Below are 18,036 nucleotides of genomic sequence, written 5' to 3'. Positions count from 1 at the left end.
GACATGTGATGCCATCGCTGGTGAATAGTCACTGGTCCTTTATAGTCTGGACCTGTGACTCCTTCTACTACTAAATGCCCTTAACCCGACAACCACTCTACTTTTTTCTCCTCAACTTTTATATTTCCACACACTCTTCTATCCCAGCACACTCTTTAAAGATGAATATTGCTTCTTTAGCTGTACTTCTTTGTAAATTTGATATGTAGCCCTCCTAGTTCTCCATCCAATTCCACTTGTTTATTTCTGCACTACCTCTCTGTATATATTATGATCACAGTATTATTTTATTTGATGTGTACTCCAATATTAATGCTGGTAGTATTTTGGTTTCAATACACCATTCACTACATATTTGACCTCCTGGTAGCTAATCATTTTGTATTTGCTGTTCGTGAATTTAATATAGGGCTTCTCTGCAAAGTGCATAGGCTCCCACGGAACTGGTCTCGTTATACTAAACTCTATAATTCATACATTAAGGATTGGTCTTAAGCATTACCTTGGGACACTAAGATGATTAGTCCCAACCTGCTTGCATGCTCTCAAGCAAAGGGTAGGACGAGACTTTATGTGATTGGTTCTATTGATGAGTTACACTAATAGCTGCTCCATTCAGCATGGAATTGTGGGCACTACCACAAAGGAGTATCTGTGCCTTGATAATGTAGATTGCAAAAAACACAGTTGATGGACAGAATGTAGAACAATGTCATACATTCACCCCAGTACAAGGATCTGGGCCTAAATCCATCGTTTTTTTGCACTTCACACCACCCTGGGTTAGACACTGGCTATATGCAAATCAGCTCTGACCCTGTGCCTCATGGGAACAGTCCAGTCCGAACTACCAAGCTGGGTATGCTCAGACGTGAGTCCCAGGCTCTCCACACCACTGGAGTCAAGCTATCCAGGCTGAGGAAGGCTGATAGCCAGAAACCGGTCCTTGGATGCTTGATTCCGGTCTGGGAAAGACATGGCTTGGTACTTCTGACTCGACTGTTCCCATGAGGCACAGGGTCAGAGCTGATTTGCATATAGCCAGTGTCTAACCCAGGGTGGTGTGGAGTGCACAAAAACGATGGATTTAGGCCCAGATCCTTGTACTGGGGTGAATGTATGACATTGTTCTACATTCTGTCCATCAACTGTGTTTTTTGCAATTTTCACCCCGAGTGGGCTGGGTATGCTCAGACGTGAGTCTCAGGCTCTCCACACCACTGGAGTCAAGCTATCCAGGCTGATGAAGGCTGATAGCCAGAAACCGGTCCTTGGATGCTTGATTCCGGTCTGGGAAAGACATGGCTTGGTAGTTCGGACTGGACTGTTCCCATGAGGCACAGGGTCAGAGCTGATTTGCATATAGCCAGTGTCTAACCCAGGGTGGTGTGGAGTGCACAAAAACGATGGATTTAGGCCCAGATCCTTGTACTGGGGTGAATGTATGACATTGTTCTACATTCTGTCCATCAACTGTGTTTTTTGCAATTGATAATGTAGAGGCTTCCCCACTTCTCATACAGCAGATAAAAAGAGAGACCCCCATCAGCCAGGTGTGTTACATTGCATTTCAAATGGAAAGTGGAAAACTACAGCATGCAAGACACCAAACTTGTAGCACTAGAGTAGAGGATACAATAATTCACTAACAATTCATCCCTGGCGTTTGGAAATACTTCGTAGTTGGGGATCATTTTTCCTAGATTCACACAAAGTCTCACTCTTTGTTTTTTGAAAAAAAATGAAAAATGAAAAAGTGATAGTGGAATGTTTAAATTAATGTAATTCACTGGTAATTACTGTAGTGCACACTGAAGTCCTTTGTTTCTTTGATCACTCTGCCAGTACAGACAAAGACCTATCATATGCAAAGCAGCCTTGGTCCTTTTCTCTAATAGGAATAGTGCAGTCCTAACTGCTAAGTCTTGTCCCTTGAAAGAAAATGGTAAGAGACAGAAATGTTCAATCCAACCCCATCAGGACAGTACAATCCTCCCAACCTTAACTTTCAGGAAAGAAAGAGAGTAAATGGGAACCAGAATCCATGGTTGATGTTGAACTGGGGAAAATAAACACAGGCAAGGAAAATATAGTTTGAGTATCCTCTTCATGACCTGTAGGATAGGATGTTCAACTGGGAACCTCTACTGAGCCTTTGTTTTATGTCTCTGGCATCCCTCCAGTTTCTTGCGTCATGCGGTCCTGTCCCAGGACATTATTACAGTTCGGGCAAGGAGAGGGGACTGGCGCGATTGGCTTGGACGAGAGGGAGGTGCATGTTGGCTCGGAACTGGGTAGGCGCTGATTCTGAGCTGCTCCTTTTTGGCTATAGAGTGCAGTGAAGTCTTTTGCAGACTGTATGGCACCTCTGATGCAGGAAATTGCATATATATATTATAATATTGCTGGCATGAACAGGCAAAATGTTTATTTACCTTGCCATACGGTTTTCAAACATTGTATACAGTCAACTTTTGCGGATTCTTGGTTCACTATTTCTCAACGCTTCCTACTCACCCAGAGAATGATCAGCGGGGCAAGGTCTCTCCGAATTGGTTCGGTCCTCCAAGCACAGTTCTTTTCCTTTTGCTTTCAATGATAAGACAGAGGTGGCAATAAGAGGTCCTGTAATTCAAGTAAAATTAAATTAATAAATAGAATGGAAAAACTTGTATTATATTTACATGTAGCAGGAGTCAAGTATCAAGTCAAGTCAAGTATTTCTTTATTCGGTTTTTTATCACAAGAAAAACCATAAAAGCATTATCACAAATAGAATTCATTATCAAAATTTTACATTAAAACGAAATACTGCCAATAAAAACAGGTATTATTTATAAAACATAGAAAATTCAAAAAAGATCTATTTACAATATGATCTATGCAATGCCTCTTATAAAAAGTTCAAGCTATCTGCATACAGCCTTAAAAAGGAACATCTTTTCAGTTATTACTAGCACATTTACATTGTTAAATTCATGCTAAATGCAAAGTTTGTTACAGATTAAGTCGATGTCGAAATATGCATTTCAGGAATTTAACAATATATTTCGATATCCACTCCTCACCCAAATACTGTCAAAAAAAGCAAGGCCGGACGGCATCTTCTAATGCCCATGAGTTTCAGTATCGGTATCAGCCAAATCTTTCTATGTTCGATATAATATTTACAGAAGAATAGGGTATGAATGGTTGCCTGAGCCGAAGTGTTGTCACACGGACATGATGGTAATTCTAGGGCCCAGTTATTTCTCTGCGGAAAGGCAACCAAACAATGGAAAACATTTAGCCTAAATCTGATCAGAAGAAATCTCTCAAACATGGAAAAACCATGAGTTAAATAAGGCTGCATAGAGAAAGTGGTTTGAACAGCTATGGAATGTTGTACAGATGGTTTAATGACCTCTTTAGTCATTTTCATTTCTTCTAGATGTGCTAGGCACAGTACCTTAAGTCCCTTCCTTGATAGAGAACGAATTGAGGATGGTACAAAATAATGTTTTTCCAACCCTAAAACACTTAAAAAACGTTTTATATTTTGTAGCCAGCCAATTTTATGAGAGTGGTCGAGAGACATACAATCTAAAATGATCCCCTGTGCAAACACATTTTTATCTAGAGACCAGATTTGATGCCACAGAAGGGGGAACATCCTTTACAACGCAACTGTTACAACGAAGTACCTTTACGACGCAACCATTACAATGCAACTTTTACAACGACTTGCGCTGGGGGGCGCTTTAGGATAGGGAATAGTTTCCAACACCTTCCCTACTATCCACAGGGACTGGAGTTGGAATAGTAAATTAAACTATTCACTATCCAGCGCCCCCAACGCAAGTCGTTGTAACGACTTGCGTTGTAAAACGTGCGTCGTAAAGGCATGCGTTGTAATAGCATGCGTTGTAACGTCATACATCCCCACAGAAGGAGTGGTTGTATTTTGGCTAAGTCTGATAAGTGAGAGATCCCCAGTTCAGTATGGCATGAAAAAGTAGATGTGCTCCTTGGAACAGCTAGAAGGAACCTCAAAAAGGCATTTTCAACTGCTTGCAAACTGTTGGTATTTGCATACCCCCATACACCTGCCCCATACAATGCGACCGTTTGGCATTTAGCCTTATATATCTGAAGGAGCTCTAGAGGAGGCCTCTTACCCAATTTTTTTGAAAAGTTTACGAGGGCCATAGTTGATCTCGTAAGATGGGGTTTCCTAGACTCAATAGCTGGTTTCCAGTTGAGTCTATGATCGATAATAATTCCCAAGTATAGGTACTGATCTGTGGTGGCTAATTTCTCTTTTTCTAGGTAAATACTCTTTAGTCTTTTTTTCCCTGGTCTCTCCTTAAGTAAATTGTGTGGAGTGAAACTGGAGAACAAATTTGGAGGAATCAAGGTACAAATGGGGAAAACATTACAACGCATGGAGATCTTGCGCACTTTGTAATTCCAAGAAAAAATAACGCTATGATTTAATCTTTTTATGTTAAGAATGTCATCACTGCTACTGTTTACACAATGCCGATTGGTCTATGCAGTTTGGCAGATAATGAAAATTAGCTTATGTCAAAATGTGAGCATAGAGCTCATCTCTATCCTGGTATTAAAGACCCTTCTCTTTCCCTGCATATATAGTGCACATGGCAGGACATGAGCAACTTGTGCAGACATCTACCCCTTCACCAGTAGAAAAGTGCCCAAGATTATTCTGGATTGAGTTTTTGTCATCTGGCACCAAGGGATTGTAGAGCAGCAGACCCACAGTCTTTGCCGGTGGATGGACAACACCGTTGAGAAGAGGGAAGGCTCCACAGCTGCCCTATGAGATGGTAATCATGGTCGCCTGACTCTGAGAACAAATCTTCTACAAAAGACCATGAATGCAAGAGGAGGCGTGTGGTGCGAACCGGAGGAGCCCTGGTGAGGATGTGTGACCCAGATCTTTAGTAACAACTAGCAGCCAGACAAAGCGATTTGCCTGGAATCACAGGATGTTGAGCTGATGCCGAGATTCGAACGTAGCTCCCCAGCTCTAAAGTTCGCAATTCTAGAACTTGTGGCGGGAGGTGTGTCTAAAAGTGTATGTCGGTGCTGCCCATCAATGAGAGAGACCTGTGATTTTTTCAAATCGGTGGTGAAAAAATAGGAGTATGTTGCTGGAGATGTGGGCCGCCGTGCCACCAATGTACTTACCGGGGAAGGGTAAACACCCATTATTCCGCAACTTTATTTCCGCATACCATCACTTCGCATACTTTCATTACAAAAGTACCATGACTCCACAATGCCATTATAACGCATGGCATTACATTTTATAATCTTTTACCATGCATACATTTACAACGAAATTCGTTGTAAATGCATGAATGGTAAAAGCATGTTTTTTTTAAATGTTTGGATAAGGTAAGTATGGGTATAGGGGTATATGTTTTGGGGTACTGAGGTATATGTTTTGGGGTGTTTGGGTATTTTAAGGGTTCAGATATAGTTTTGGGTTATGGGGTACAGGGGTATTTTTAGGGTTCAGGGCTAGGTTTGGGTTTTGGGGTATAGGGGTATTTTTAGGGTTCATGGGTAGGTTTGGGTTTTGGGGTACAGGGGTATTTTAAGGGTTCAGAGCTAGTTTTGGGTTTTGGGATACAGGGGTATTTTTAGGGTTCAGGGCTAGGTTTGGGTTTTGGGGTACAGGGGTATTTTAGGGTTATGGGGTAGGTTTGGATTTTGGGGTACAGGGTTATTTTCATGGTTCAGGACTAGGTTTGGTTTTTGGGGACAGGGGTATTTTTAGGGTTCAGAGGTAGGTTTGGGTTTTGGGGTACAGGGGTATTTTAAGGGTTCATGGCTAGGTTTGGGTTTTGGGGGTCCAGGGGTATTTTAGGGTTCAGGGGTAGGTTTGGGTTTTGGGGTACAGGGGTATTTGTAGGGTTCAGGGCTAGGTTTGGGTTTTGGGGTACAGGGGTAATTTTAGGGTTCGGGGTAGGTTTGGGTTTTGAGGTACAGGGGTATTTATAGGGTTCAGGGCTAGGTTTGGGTTTTGGGGTACAGGGGTATTTTTAGAGTTTAGGGATAAGTTTGGGTTTTGGGGTTTAGGGTATATTTATAGGGTTAAGATGGGTTAGTGCTTAAGGGTGTTGGGGTATTTTAGGGAGTAAGGGTGGGTTATGATTATGGGGTGAATGGGTATTTAAAGGGAGCAGGGTGGACACCCGGAGCTGGAATGTACAGAACCTGGGAAGAAAAAACAATGAAATATTGGGCAAAACGCTCGCTTTTTTTTTCGTAATCCCGTGCCCCGCACACGCCCACAGCACATGCCCACAGCACACGATATGAGACATGACATGAAGGGCGGAACGTTCCACACGCCCACAGCGTTTGTCACGCCCCCAGCACACGCCCACAGCACAACACAGACACGCCCACAAGGGACTACTTTGCTGCCACGGTTCTTTTACCTTTTAAATGTATATGGTGGGCGTCTGCATAGCCTATGTCCTTCTGCTGCAACTGCCCTTTCCAACGCTGTATTGGGTGTTGTGATTGGTGCTGTGGTTCCTGAGATTACCCGCCTCAAAGGTTTGGGCTCTTTCTTTATTATATTAGTATAGATAAAGAGTGTTTCTTTGTTCGTCCTGCTTACGAAAAAGCTGGAGGAAAGCAGAGGACCAGCGCAAGACAGATGGTGACTTCATGAACTGCTGGGGACCCAGTTATATATATATATATTTGTCCACTGGGCAAGTAGTCACATTCCTCTGCAGCACAAACTCTTTGGCTCCCAGTAGCACAGTATGGGCATTTTGAAACAGGACTGTCTGCCACTAAGGCAGATTTGTATGTTTTAGGACTTGCATGTTGCTCCAACTTGTATACATGATTCATTAATGAAAATTCTTTACTATAAGGAGAGTACTTCAAAGAAATGCAGTGAGCTTTGCTTGGACAACTAACAGTGGTTTCACTAAAAAAGCATGTAAGGGTGTTTCCAAATGTTAACAATTTGAGGCAATTTATAACGCTCTCAGAATACTCCCTGACTATATATGAATATATGCAGAGTAATGAAAGCAAGATTGGAGACTGTCTGCTTTCAAAATAATGCTTTGCTATACAATTGTGCTACCTCAACTACCGTCTTTGGAGGCCTGATTTAGTAAAACGTGTTTGATACATGCTAATATTTAAAAAAAGATCAATCATGAAGAATTTGTTTCTGTAAGCTTCAGGTCTCTCTGCCCTTTACCACTACTAACCAGTGCTAAAGTGCTTGTGTTCTCCCCCAAAAACATGGTACGACTGGCATCTACCTGACTAGTAATTTAATTTACTTGTAAGTCTCTAGTATATGGTACTAATGGTACCCAGGGCATGTACCTTAAATGCAGATAGTGGGCTGCAGCCCTCATTGTCCCACCCACTAAAGTAGGGTTTTAAAACATCAAAGGCCTCCCGCTACAGCCTATAGTGCAGTTAAGTACATGTGTACTTATGCTTTACATGTCCTGGCAGTGAAAAACAACTACATTCGTTTTTTATGGCTGTAAGGCCTATCTCTCCCGTTGACTATCATTGGTTTACCTTATGACATTTAATAACTGCTAATTTTAGATTGCGAGCAGATAAAGATAAACTCTTTACGCTCAAATTAATTTTAATTTAAAATCCTCTTTAATAGTAAAGCTAGATTTTAAGTTTCAATTCTGAAAATGCAAATTTAAAGAAGTTTGCATTTTCTTGCCCCATCCATTTTTGCCTCCTGCCAATATCTTGGATCACATGACTGTGAATGGATCTGCTGTTGGGGTTAGTGTATTCCTTCCAGACAGTGACACCAAGGGGGCTTAAAGTGTGGACAGGATAGGCCATCCTGACAGGATGCTTGTGGAGGGGTTGCAAACCAGCCCCACTTACACTTCTAAGGGCTTTAACCTCCTGCACACACAATAGAACATGACACCAGGCCTGCCTTGCCTTTTGTCATCCCCAGTCAGTTGGGTGCCTTGACAGGGGAAGACCTTTTCAGAACCAGATGTGGAAGTAGGACGTGAAGTTCCGCCACACAAAGGTGTGACCTCCAGAGCCAATCATCAGAACACTAGTGGGCCTGTGGAAGTTACATATGTGGACGACCCTGCTGCCAGAGGAATGCCTTGCTACTTGAAGGACTGCTTTGCTGTCTTAGAAGGAAGATTGAACCTGCTTCCCTTCATCTCAGACTAGCCAGAGTGACTCAAAGGGTCAGCCAGCTGACCTCCTGTGTAAGTTACAGAGACACAGCAAGCTTCAGACACCTCCCTGCAATTGCTCATCTGACCTGGTGCGACTGGACCTGTTAAGGCCTGCAACTGGACTTGCAACTGGACCTGCCTGAGCCATTCTGGTCTCTGGTGGCGTGAATGCCTGATCCCCAAGATGTGCCTCCCCAGGTCTGGACCCGTGGATGGCATCAGTGTACTCCTAAAGAAAGGGTGGAAATCCTGGAGTCTGGGCTCCTCGCGACTGCAAAATGGCCCGTTCACGCCAAAACTCTACCACCTGTGACAACCGGCAACACGATTTACCTGTGAGAACTGCTCTTCGCACAGACAACTACAGTACTGTTCACACTACAGCGATGACTGCCCGCGATGCCCCGCCTGCTCTTCGTGCTACAGTGATGGCTGTTCACGACACTCACTGTAAATGGAACCTTTCATGCCAGACTTAGAGGGTAACTTATCAGCGGGACTAACCCGGTCCCTGTATTGGGCCCTTTTATCATTGCAGTCGGCCTGAACTTGTGACTTTCCCCTAGTGTAGTTCGACCATATGACTGCAAGTAAGGCTTTTAGGCACTACTTTCTCTATAAACTTTAGAATTGCATATCAACAGTTCTACTGATTGGATTTTTGTTGTTCTGCTATAATTTTATTTATTGAAATTAACTCTATTTTTTGAAATTGGATTGGGATTTTTCTTGTGTTGTGATGTCACTTTATTACTGTTTGTGTGCTGCATAAATACTTTACACATTGCTTCTAAGTTAAGCCCAACTGCTTTTGTGTCTAGTTACCAGAGGGTTGAGCGCAGGTTAATTTAGTGACTTTTGTGGTTCACCCTGACAAGGATTGTGGTTGTTGCCTGACTGCCCTCTCAACCAATAACACTATTTCTTACATCATTTAATGTATGATTTTAATGATGCTATGCCATGCAGCTGTTATATACATATTTAAAAGACTATAATGGTTTGTAAAATAGATTGAACAGCAGTAGGTTGGATGATGTCATCATTGATGTCATCAGTGATGTCAATAATGAAGTAATTGAACATGTCATGAGTGATGTACTCTATGAGATCACAAGCAGTGCATGGCGAGGTGCAAGTTATAGTTAGCTTGCTGAACTATGGCTAATGTCAGTGGCATTTTGCTTAGTTATGCTAGCCCAGCTGCCACACTCACACGTTGAGGTGTAGTTGGGCTATGAGGTGGAAGAGATAAAAAAAGGGAGGTGGAGTTGGAGCAATTAGTGGAAGGAGCAAAATGGCTGGCAGGTGTAGGGAGCGGTGAAAACAGAGGGGTTAGGCAAAGGTGCTCCTTTTGTGAAAGTGCAAACAGGAAGGTGAGTTGAAGAAACACCTAGAGATAGTGTGAGGGGGTAGGGGATGCAGATTGTCCGTAGGGAGGGTCTTCATGCAATGGGCCTGGGGGATGGCGGAATAAAGAGGGAGAAGGGTGAAACACTGGGCAAGTCTTGTATGGCTCAATTATCCCGGCATGAAGAGAAGCTTCTGTCTAAGGTGTCGAACTGGGCATCAGTGGTGGACTGCGTTGGACATACGGGGAGTGGTTCTCGAGTGGCCCATCTCAAGTAGACTGGAACACACAGAACCACTGCTTACCTGAGATTTTGTGACAGCAAAGTGACAAGCATGAGTGGGAAGGATGATCTGTGGCAAGATACAGGGATGACACTGTTGGATTATGATGAGAAGTAGATGTTGAACAAGGAGAGATTGTGGAGCCAGTGAGAGGGCGGGGTAAGAATGTGGAGCAGGACTTATGGCATTGGTGGTTGGAGTCAGTGTTGAGCCGGAGGCAGCCTGTGTAAAATATAAGTGGTAGCGCACTTACTATTTCGAGGTGCCAGAAGAGAAGAAATCACAGCCTCAGCAAGACAGAACAGATCGAAGAAAGGCTGTTCATGGACAGATGGCTTCTGAACGGGTTCCGACATTGAGTCAAGGTAGGCCATGTGTGAAATCACACGATATGCTATAATCATGGCCAGTTGGTGTGGGTGAAGGGTGTGCAGAGGACAGAACTGAAGAACAGAACTGAGGATAGAACTGGAGAAAGCCGGGTATATGGTGCATGAAGGCATAGCCATAGAGCAGTTAGTGGTGGTGAGTAAATGAAGGAGAGTGACACCAAAGTATCAGAGGTTAAGAAAGTGAGTTATGATATAAAGCATAAGAAGCTTCAGTGTATGGATATAACAAAAGCTTTAAGGGCATATTGGATGGCAGCTACAAAGGATAAGAAAAGGAAAGAAGGTTCACATGAAGATAAATTGGAATTGTCGAAGAGACTAAAGGTGCCCATTACTATACAGAACTGGATTGCAGTGCTTGTGATATATGCCATTGTATACCACGTGGCCCTGTTTAAATAAATGTATTTTATCAGGAAGGCACAGAATATGTTTGTTGTCCTTGCATTGGTTAGGTATGATGAGAAATTTCAAGCTTGCTTGGTGGTGGATGTAGAGAGTAAGTGGGGAGAACTAGACAAGGACCTTTAATTGCAGTGGATGGCACCTACAAGCCCAACACCTACAACATATACAGCCAGTGGCCTGTCATTAATGTTCCAGCTCTTTCAAGGGCGTCCCAGCCAGGGGCGAGCGAGTGATGCAGGCAGAGGCCAAAGTAGACACGGAGGAGCCTGCAGGGCGCTTATCTGAGGCTAATGCAATAGGGAGATTTGCAAGCTTACACACAAGTGTTCTAGAGGTGTAGTCAAACAGGGGGCCAGGAATGCAGGGAGCACAGGGAGGACTGGGTCAGGTGTAATTGGGTAGAGTAGTGGTTGTCAAGGGCAATTGGGAAAAGTTCATTCAGCAGGTAAAGTTGGGGTGTTGAGGTACTGATTGCAGTTTTATCTGTTGTTGGACATTACCAAAGAGTTATGAGTTAGTTTCTCAATTGGGTTATGAGGGACCAAGAGTTAGAGGGAGAGCAGAACATTTACAATCTGCAATGGCACATATGGAGGTGGTGCAGAGAAAACTTTACATAGAAGTGGCAGAAGGGAGGATGAAGAACCAGTTTGTGGAATGGACCTTGAAGTGCTTAATGGCACCACACATCACAGTTGTGTCAAAGAACGAAAATAGACAATTTAACTGATGCAGCACTTGTCATAGCTGGAAGGGTCATCAATAGATGATTTTATATCAGAAGACTTCACATCAGTGCTTTATGCATATGTTAATGATGCAATCGAATTGGTGAAAGGAAGAGGACAAGGCTCGTTCAAGGCTAAGTGTGACGTAAAATCTGCAGTTTGTTTACTTTCAGTTAATACAGGCGGTCAGTTCTATGTGGACAAAGCATTACCTATGGGATTTTCTGTATTCTGTTGAGCATTTGAAAACTTCTGAACAATTTTGCAATGATTATTTACAAATGTGGCAGGTTGGTGGTCAGTGACCCATTACTTGGGTGATTTCATTTTTGCAAGATCAACAGAAAAACAGAATTGTTAGGGAATAAAGACGTTTTAAAGGTTTTGATGGATTAGGTGGGGATATTGCTTGCCCCAGAGAAAACAGTTGGGCCAGCAACGGTAATTACATTGCAGGGGATTGGAAAGGGTTCTGTGGCCGTGCAAGTATGGTCGCTACTAGACAAGTTGATTATATTGTTGGAGGACATGTTGGGTATAAAACATTGATGTGAGGACAATACAACTATTGTTGGCGAATTTGATTTTTTGGCAGGCATGACATTTTGCATGAGTTTGGGCCTGGCTTTCGCAGGGCATAGTCTACCTCATCACATAGTAAGGCTGGTAGTAGGTGTTGAAGCTGACCTGAGAGTGTGGCTTGCCTGTTTGAGACATTTTAACAAGAAGAATTTGAAGAACCTAGGTTACGCGCCAGAGTGGATTGTTCAAATATATTCTGGTGCAGCAAGTGGGTGCGGATAATATTTGTGAAGGCACAGTGGAGATGTGAAGGTGCTGGCCCTCAGCATGAATGAAAGAAGGGAGCAGTATTGAGTTCTTAGAGTTTTTTTTACATTGGTGGTGTCGCTGGTGTTACTGGGATAATTTTTCAAGAATAAAAGAGTGACCTTCAATGTTGCAACATGTCAGTCATTGAAGGAAGTCAAACTTTTGAAGCTGTTGATGGTTTTTGTTTTGGGGTGTTTGCAGTACAATAAAGGACTCAAGGCACGCCATGTGTCAAGAGTAAACAATGATATTGGGGATGCATTGTCTCATTTTCAATGGCCGAGGTTCTGTGGGCTGCCCCAGAGGGGAATGCGCAGTGGACGAATATGCCAAAGGAGCTGTGGCGGATAGATCTCTGAGGGAGTTGCAACTGATAGAGGGGTAATTTGCAGTTTCCATACTGAAAGCTTGTTTACAGGCATGGCTTAAATTCTTAGCGTTGGGGGCAAGATGAAGGAAAGTTAGTAAGGGTGAACAAGGCTCATCAAGGGCCAGACTGAAAAATATTTAACTGTGGTGACAATTATGGGAAAGCTAGCAGGTGAGTTATGCCGGGGATATGACCTGTCACCCGGAGAAATGGATAGATGTATATTGGAGGGATGGGCTAGGGGAGGTAGGGACAGGAAACAGGTATGGCAGCCTATTAAGGTAGTTTTGTTGAGCAGTCTTAGAAATGGGGGTCTCTAGTTGGCAATGGTTTGCACCGATGTCCAAGTAGGGACCCTTATTCCTAGTCAGGGTAAGGGGATACTCTTCTAAAATAACCCGTGCTCACCCCCTTGGTAGCTTGGTACAAGCATATAGGCTTATCTCAGAGGCAGTGTGCAAAGCATTTCTGCACACATACAGTAATACATTGAAAACCAGACCAGTTTAGAAAAAAAAGTAATCTTTATCGAAACCAAACAATACCAAAACGACAAAAATCCACAATACAGTCATCAAAATAGGACTTTTAAAAGGTAGAAACAGTTCCGTCCATAGCAATCTGTAGATGCAACAATTTCAACACAAAGTACCTTGGATGCATCAAAATCATAAACAAAAACATCCGCAGGGAAGGTGATGAGTTAGTTCCTTACGAGCAGGGAAGGTGCTGAGTCGGTCCCTTACTCCAGGAGAGGTGGTGCGTCGGTTCCTTACTGCCACACAGGGGAAGTGATGTGATGGTTCCTTACTGAAGGGGAGGTTTATGTGTCAGTTTCTTACTGTGCGGGTAGGTGATGCTTCGGTTTCTTCCTGCAGCCCCAGCGTTGATGACGACTTGGCACCCCGGTGCCATGCATTGGCTTTTGTAGCCGCACAGCAGAGTCTGCGCCGGAATCAGTATGGTGATCTCGGACTTCGTAGATCGGTGTGGCGTGCAGCAATTTCTCCCACCGCGGGCAGGCAATGCGACAGTTTTTTTTGCAGCGATTCTTTGGAAAAAGGTGCAGCAGTGTCACGCTTCTCGTTGTTGATTTACTTTTCCAGCTCCCAACAGCAGGAACAACCTAAGAAGGCCCAGAACAGCAACAGGAACCTCTTGGCAGGTCAGATCTCCCAGCAAGGAAATTCAGGGGAGCTGGGGGTGAAGTCTTTGTATCCCTGAGACTTCAAAACAGGAGGCACGCTCTACTTCAAGCCCTTGGAGATCTTCCTCAAGCAGGGGACACAGCACACAGCAAAGTCATTCTCCTTTCCTTGGCAGAAACAGCCACTGCAGGCCAACCCCAGACAGCACACAGGAAAGAGGCAGTAATTCGCCTTCAGTTTCTCTAGGTCTTCTCCTTCTCCTTGACAAAGGTTCCTCTTGAATTCCAGAAGTAATCTAAAGTTCAGGGGTCGGGCCTCACTTTTTATAGCACTAATTCTTTTGTTCTCTGGTGGCAAAGAAGCTCTTGCCCAGCCAAAACCAATTGTGTCCTCTATGGTGCAGCTGTCCGGCAGGAGGTGAACACAGCATTGTCCAAGGCTGCCCAGGCTCATTCAGTTGTGAAAGAAATCTCCTCCCCTACTCTGTATGCAGCCAAGGTCTATTCAGCCCAGCCCTGACTCATTCAAAAAAGGCAGGACACACATCAACCGCCCCACCAGTGGCTGTCTGAGAGAATGCACATCCCCAGCCCGTCACTCCAAAGCCAGACAGTCAATACACCTAGCAGAGGCACATGGGATGGCTAAGCAAGAAAATACCCACTTTCTAAAAGTGGTATTTTCAAACACACAATATAAGAATCATCTTTACTAAAATATGCATTTTTATATTCTGAGTTCATGCATACTAAACGTTACCTTCCTATCTTGTCCCAATGGAAAGTTATATTTATAAGATGTTCTAAATAAACTCCCATTCTATCCTATGGGACAGATAGCCTTTCAATTGTGAAAAACTAAATTTCCTGTAGTTCACTATCAAGACATGTTACACACTTCAAAACATATCCTACCTTTCACAGACACTGCACCCTGCCCACAAGGGCACCTTAAGCCTACCTTAGGGTTGACTCACATGTCATAAAAGGGAAGGTTAGGGCCTAGCAAGTGGTTGCACTTCATAGGTCGCCATGGCAGTACAAAACTGCACACAGACACTGCAATGGCAGGTCTGAGAACCTTTTGCAATTCTGCTTGGGTGGGTGGCACAATCAGTACTGCGGGCCCACTAGCAGCATTTGACCTACAGGCCCTAGGCACACACAGTGCACTTTACTAGGGACTTTGTAGTAAGTCAAATAAGCCATTCATGGAAACACCATTCCATAATAACAATTTACAGAGAGCATATGCACTTTAACACTGATCAGCAGTGGTAAAGTGCCTAGACTCATAAAACCAACAAAACAGGAGGCCAAAAAGCAACAAGTCTGGGGATAAACCCACTGGAAAAGCTAGGTCTAACAGGCAGGTTGATTGCAGATCTGTCAGTGGTTTCTGTTGATAAGAATGAGGTTGCTGTTTTAGTAGGATTAGTGATGTCATGGTTGTTTTGTTTTTTTTTTTCTCAGGATTCTGAACCGGCGGAAGGTAGAACGGAAGGTCTGTTCAGGCAGGACATTCAGGTGTTAAGAAATGGTGTTCCAGTATGGTTGAGGAAGGTCCAGTCAGACCAGAGAAAAGTGGGCAAGGAGGTGTGTATAGCTGTTTGCCCTAAGAAGATGGCGAGTATTTGCGAGGAAAGTTGAATGAACATAGGAGAATGTAGATGCATTCAAATGGGTTGCCGGTGATGATCTTTCAGACTTTGGGGAAGTTGGGCTTGCCAGCAATGAAATTTGGTATTCTGTATAGGAGCTGCCACTGAGGCGAACAGTAGTGGCTCCTGGAGGGAGTGCTGCCGGGCAGCGACAAAGGGCGGGGAAGGCAGGATGGGGGGGTAGTAAACTCTGGATTATGGCCCAACTGAGGTAAGTATACAAATAAATAAATAAAACTAATTTTGTTGCACGCGCTGCATTGCCAAATGCAATGCAGCGCGCAATGAAATTCATTTTATTTATTTATTTGTATACTTGCCTCCGTTGGGCCATAATCCGGAGTGTACTACCCCCCCACCCTGCCCCTTCCCCGCCCTGCATCACTGCCCGGCAGCACTCCCTCCAGGAGCCGCTACTGGAGGAGAAGGAGAGGAGTTGTGCAGAGAAAGTGTTGAGGACTAAGGGGAGATGGAGGTCGGATTGCTTCAAGCCATATGTGCTGCCTAATTAGGTGGTGATGGCTGAGTAACATAACTTTCTTTGTTGCTGGTTTTTCCTATGTTGTAATGCTGGCTCAGCTCCCAGTTATTTCAGAATAGATCTGCAGCCATTGATTTGTCAAATGGGCAGCGAAGCAAGCTGAACGATTGCAGTTCGACGAGCAAAGCGGATTTTATAATACAATGATGCAGATCCAATGGTAGGGTAAAGAGGGCATGCGTTTGGTGGAGGAGTTATTGTTGACGCTTGTGAAGCTATCTAAAGGAAGAGTTTGTCCCAAAGTGCTGATCATTCCCTTGGTAGAGAATTAGTGTGGCTTAAAGGGCTAGCCTGTTAAGGAATAGGAAAATGGATGTCAAGTAAATTAAGGTTTTATGAGTGGGCACTATGGTTGTTTGAACAGAGTTGGGTTCCCGGACAAGTGTGAGCACATCACAGCAGAGCAGATCACAGCTGGGAATGGTAGGTAGGCAGGGTGCTGCATGCAGTCATATGTTTAGAAGAACAGCTGTATTTCAAGGATGGCAGGGTGCACTTGGCCTTTATGGGTATGGAACTGCTTTTAATGGAATTGCGGGTTACACTGGCAGCATTGCTGGGCGTGAAGCGTTGGAAAGGGAATAGTTGGAGGGGCTGACAGATAAACCTCTCCAAAGAAGTGTATTGCTTCTGGGTGGCAGGTGGGGGAGTCTTAGGTACAGGATGCATTCATGGATGACTGTCTGACTGACTGAAGTGTTTATAAAGCGATCGAATGCCGCGGCGTCTTGGATGGCCTCGTTACTAGTTGGGCAGATCAGCTCATGGGAGGGAAGAGCGTGCGGGGCGTTGAGGCAAATTGTGAAACGGTTGTGGTCAGTTTAAATAAAGTTTGGTTAAAAGCTGTTGAGCCTGGGAGCCAAAGTGGAACTGAAATGTGAGCAGAGTTGTTGGTGTTTTACAGAGGAGCTGTCAGAGGCCTTTAGGAGTTGTGGTATTAGATGTACATTGATGTATATTGAGGCCAGGTGTTTAGCATGTAAGGAAGTTTGTGATATGTTTTGCGATACACATGTTACATTAAATAGGATTTTGTCATGTTACACTTGTCGGGTTCATGTGTGTGCTCTGTTTTGCTCGATATCTTTTGGAACAAATATTGTTTTCCACCCCCCAAACCAGCAAACTAACAGTGCAAGCAATAAACGGCCTTTAAAGCCATTTGAAAGAAACTTGTGAACAATATTAGACCCATTGCTTTTTAGATATCTAAAACTCATCGTCTGGTATATTGCTCTCACAATTCACCCACATTTTATTTTTTCTACTTTGGTACATGCAAAAAAAGGAAGTGAAAATATACCTCTTTATTTCAAAACTGCATTTCAGTATTGTGCTCTGGAACACACGCGGAGGCGGGAGGCGGATTGGAGGGAAAAACTGCAAACAAACATAACACTAGCTCAGTAGTTTGAGAAGCAAATAAACTAATTACCAAATCATCCAAGGGGGGTGGGCCACGCCGCGGACATGCACAACGGAATTACCTTTTGCATCATGGTAAATGTAGTTTTCAAAGTTGCTGATTTGTCGAATTTCATGGCCAGTGCCCGTATCCCTATACACGTGTTTCGAAATTCCTTTCTCTTCAGTAGGGAAAAAGTTCATAGGTTCTTGTGCATGCTACCGTCATCTTATCAGGAATATTACCACTCTCAGCATGCGTCGCGCGCCACTGAGCTCGTCAGCTCGCGGCTCATGGGAGCCTTATTACCAAATCATGCTCGAATGGTAATGGAGCACAAAACAGACTCTAAAAAGGTATGCTGACAAACACTCACGAGGCTACAGAGTTGAGAGTCAGATGTTTACCCTATAAATATACTAAAGGTAATGAATGAAAACATGTTCCATTTTCTTCAGATCTGCACATCAGTATTCTGTCTCAAGTCACGGGGAGGGAGAAGAGGGATGGATGGACAACCTGCAGAGAACAAACATAATAAAGCTGTGACCCATGAAAAACCTGGGGGCATATGGACAAGCAGATAGTACCACCGAAGCGTAACTTTTTTTGACGCTCTGGTGGCGGTAGGCCCTGCACCATATTTACAAAGCGGCTTTAAGCCCTTTTTGTGGCTTAAGGCAGCTTTGT

The 18,036-nt window shown here is 43.8% G+C and overlaps 1 protein-coding gene across 1 annotated transcript in view; it reads right to left on the bottom strand.

The window, feature by feature from the left end:
• LOC144818739 (uncharacterized) overlaps positions 1-18,036 on the bottom strand; it is a 253,078-nt gene that overhangs the window by 143,833 nt on the left and 91,209 nt on the right. Inside the window, exon 3 of the mRNA XM_078676439.1 lies at positions 2,518-2,625. Coding sequence (XP_078532565.1) covers positions 2,518-2,625 — 108 coding nt within the window. The remainder of the gene's footprint in view (positions 1-2,517; positions 2,626-18,036) is intronic.

Source organism: Lissotriton helveticus, chromosome 2_1, assembly GCF_964261635.1.
Source record: "Lissotriton helveticus chromosome 2_1, aLisHel1.1, whole genome shotgun sequence".
In the NCBI taxonomy this organism is placed as follows: domain Eukaryota; kingdom Metazoa; phylum Chordata; class Amphibia; order Caudata; family Salamandridae; genus Lissotriton; species Lissotriton helveticus.
This window is presented reverse-complemented; position numbering and strand designations above follow the sequence as displayed.